The sequence below is a fragment of the Numida meleagris genome, unplaced genomic scaffold, assembly GCF_002078875.1.
Source record: "Numida meleagris isolate 19003 breed g44 Domestic line unplaced genomic scaffold, NumMel1.0 unplaced_Scaffold1132, whole genome shotgun sequence".
Lineage (NCBI taxonomy): Eukaryota > Metazoa > Chordata > Aves > Galliformes > Numididae > Numida > Numida meleagris.
The window spans coordinates 1-1,933 of NW_018362919.1; the positions used below are offsets into that span (position 1 = coordinate 1).

The following is a 1,933-nucleotide window of genomic DNA, read 5'->3' on the forward strand; positions in this document are numbered from 1 at the left end:
CGGCAGTGGTGGGCACGGGGGGGCCGGTACGCCTCGCAGCGGCTGCACACCGTCCACTCATCTGAGTTCTGGGGGGATGAGGGGGGGGCAGCGCTCAGCACAGGGCCGGGGCCGGCCCCCACCCCCACATCGGCCCCCAGGGGCTCACCCGCTCCGTTGGGTGCAGGTCCGAGAAGTCGATGGCGGTGCCGGGGAGGGGAACCACGCCTGGGGGTGGGTGGGGGGTGCTGGGTTATCGGTGGGGTTATCGGGACCCCCGTGTGCATCAGCTGGGGGGTGGGGGGGTGGCACCGGGATAAGGGCGGTGGGCGGCACTCACCGGGGTCGGCAAAGACGGCACGGGTGTGGGAGGCCAAGAGCAGGAGCAGCAGGAGGTTGAACGTCACTGCGTGGATGGGGCACCACGGACTGTGGGGTGGGGGGTGGGGAACAGGGGTCAAGGCAGCAGTGGGACCCTCAGCACTCAGCGCCCCACAGACACAGATCAAGGCGGGGATCCCAAAGACCCAGAGCCTCATAGACACAGTGCCCCCTGTGGACCCAGAGCCCCATAGCGATCCCACAGACTCAGCGCCCCACGGACCCAACACCCCACAGGGACCCCACAGACACAGAGCCCCACAGAAGCAGGAGAAGACCCCGAACCCCGTGGGCCCCACAGGAACCCAGGACACAGGTAGGGAACCCTAGGCACCCCACGGGGGCACCCAGAGGGTCCCCTCAGACCCCACACCCCCATGGGAGGATCCCACGGGGCTGAGCCCCAGAAGGACCCAGGAACCTGAGGGGAGGGGTCCCAGTGCCCCCACAGTCCCCACAGCCTGGGATAGGCCCCACAGGCCCTGCTGCCCACCCCACAGGGCCCACAGAACCCCATAGAGAGAGCCCCGGCCCCTCCCCGGGGCACCTGGCGCGCAGTGCGGGCTGTGGAAGGACGTGGGCGAGCACGGCGTAGTCGGCATAGCCCACGCTGAGGTAGGCGAGCAGCGGACAGAGCGCTCCGCACGGATCCCGCCCGCACCGCTCCGCCACCGCCACCGCCATCATCGCGTCCCCTCCGCCGCTCCAGCACTTCCGGTCCGCGAGCCGCTCATGGACCAATCAGAGCGCCCCGTCGCCACTACGTCACCGGAAATGGGCGGGGCACAGGCGAGGCGCTCTGTTGCTGTGGTAACGGGACGGGCGGAGGTCTCCGTTCTATCCCCACGCGGTTCCTCTGCTGGCCCTTCGCTTTCCCCGCAATTAACTCGCTTTGTCCTCCCGCACCCCCACACTGTTCCCACATTTCCACGCACACCGTCCCTCTCCCACCTCACCTCTCCTACCCCCTCTGTCCCCGCCCCCTTTAAGCCCCGCCCACCACACTTCAACTCGCCCTCTACGCCCCGCCCCCTCCAAGCACCGCCCAATCAAAACCCCGCCCCATTTAGGCCACGCCCACTATGCGACGACTCACCCTCTACACCCCGCCCCCTCCAAACATCGCCCAATCAAATCTCGCCCCTTTTTCGCCCCGCCCACGCCCCCCCACCCAAGATGGCGGCCGCCGGGCGGCGCTGACGGCTGGGGGGGCCCTGTCTGCACGCACCCGGGGGGCCGCGCCCCGGTGTCCCCCCCACCCCCACCCCGCGATGCTTCGGCGGCTGCTGGAGCGGCCGTGCTCTCTGGCGCTGCTGGTGGGCTGCCAGTTCGCCTTCGTCGCTTATTTTTCCCTGGGGGGGTTCCGGAACCTCACGGCGCTTTTCGGCCGCTCCTCCCCCCCCGCCGTGGATTATTCCCGCACCCACGACGTGTACGCCAACCTCAGCCGGCTGCTGCCACGCGGCCCCCAGCGGGACCCCGCAGAGCCGCTGCCCTACTGCCCCCTGCGGTCACCCCTCCTCCGTGAGTGGGGGGTGGGGTCACGTGTAGGGTGTGGGGTCAGGGGCGGGGG

At 69.9% G+C, this 1,933-nt stretch overlaps 2 protein-coding genes across 2 annotated transcripts in view; one reads left to right on the forward strand and one right to left on the reverse strand.

Moving 5' to 3' along the window:
• Positions 1 to 5: 5 nt before the first annotated feature.
• On the reverse strand, positions 6 to 1,331 carry LOC110390459 (palmitoyltransferase ZDHHC3-like; the record flags this gene model as incomplete). The annotated part of the gene is made up of 4 exons (XM_021381783.1): positions 908 to 1,331; positions 320 to 408; positions 149 to 207; positions 6 to 68 (listed from the first exon to the last, which is right to left on the reverse strand). Coding segments are annotated over exons 1-4 (351 nt in total), but the record flags the coding sequence as incomplete, so codon positions are not given.
• Positions 1,332 to 1,510: 179 nt separating this feature from the next.
• The window catches only part of LOC110390460 (beta-1,4-galactosyltransferase 3-like), a gene marked incomplete in the record, with an annotated part of 3,978 nt that continues 3,555 nt past the window's right edge, over positions 1,511 to 1,933 (forward strand). Inside the window, 1 exon segment of the mRNA XM_021381784.1 lies at positions 1,511 to 1,884. Coding sequence (XP_021237459.1) covers positions 1,632 to 1,884 — 253 coding nt within the window.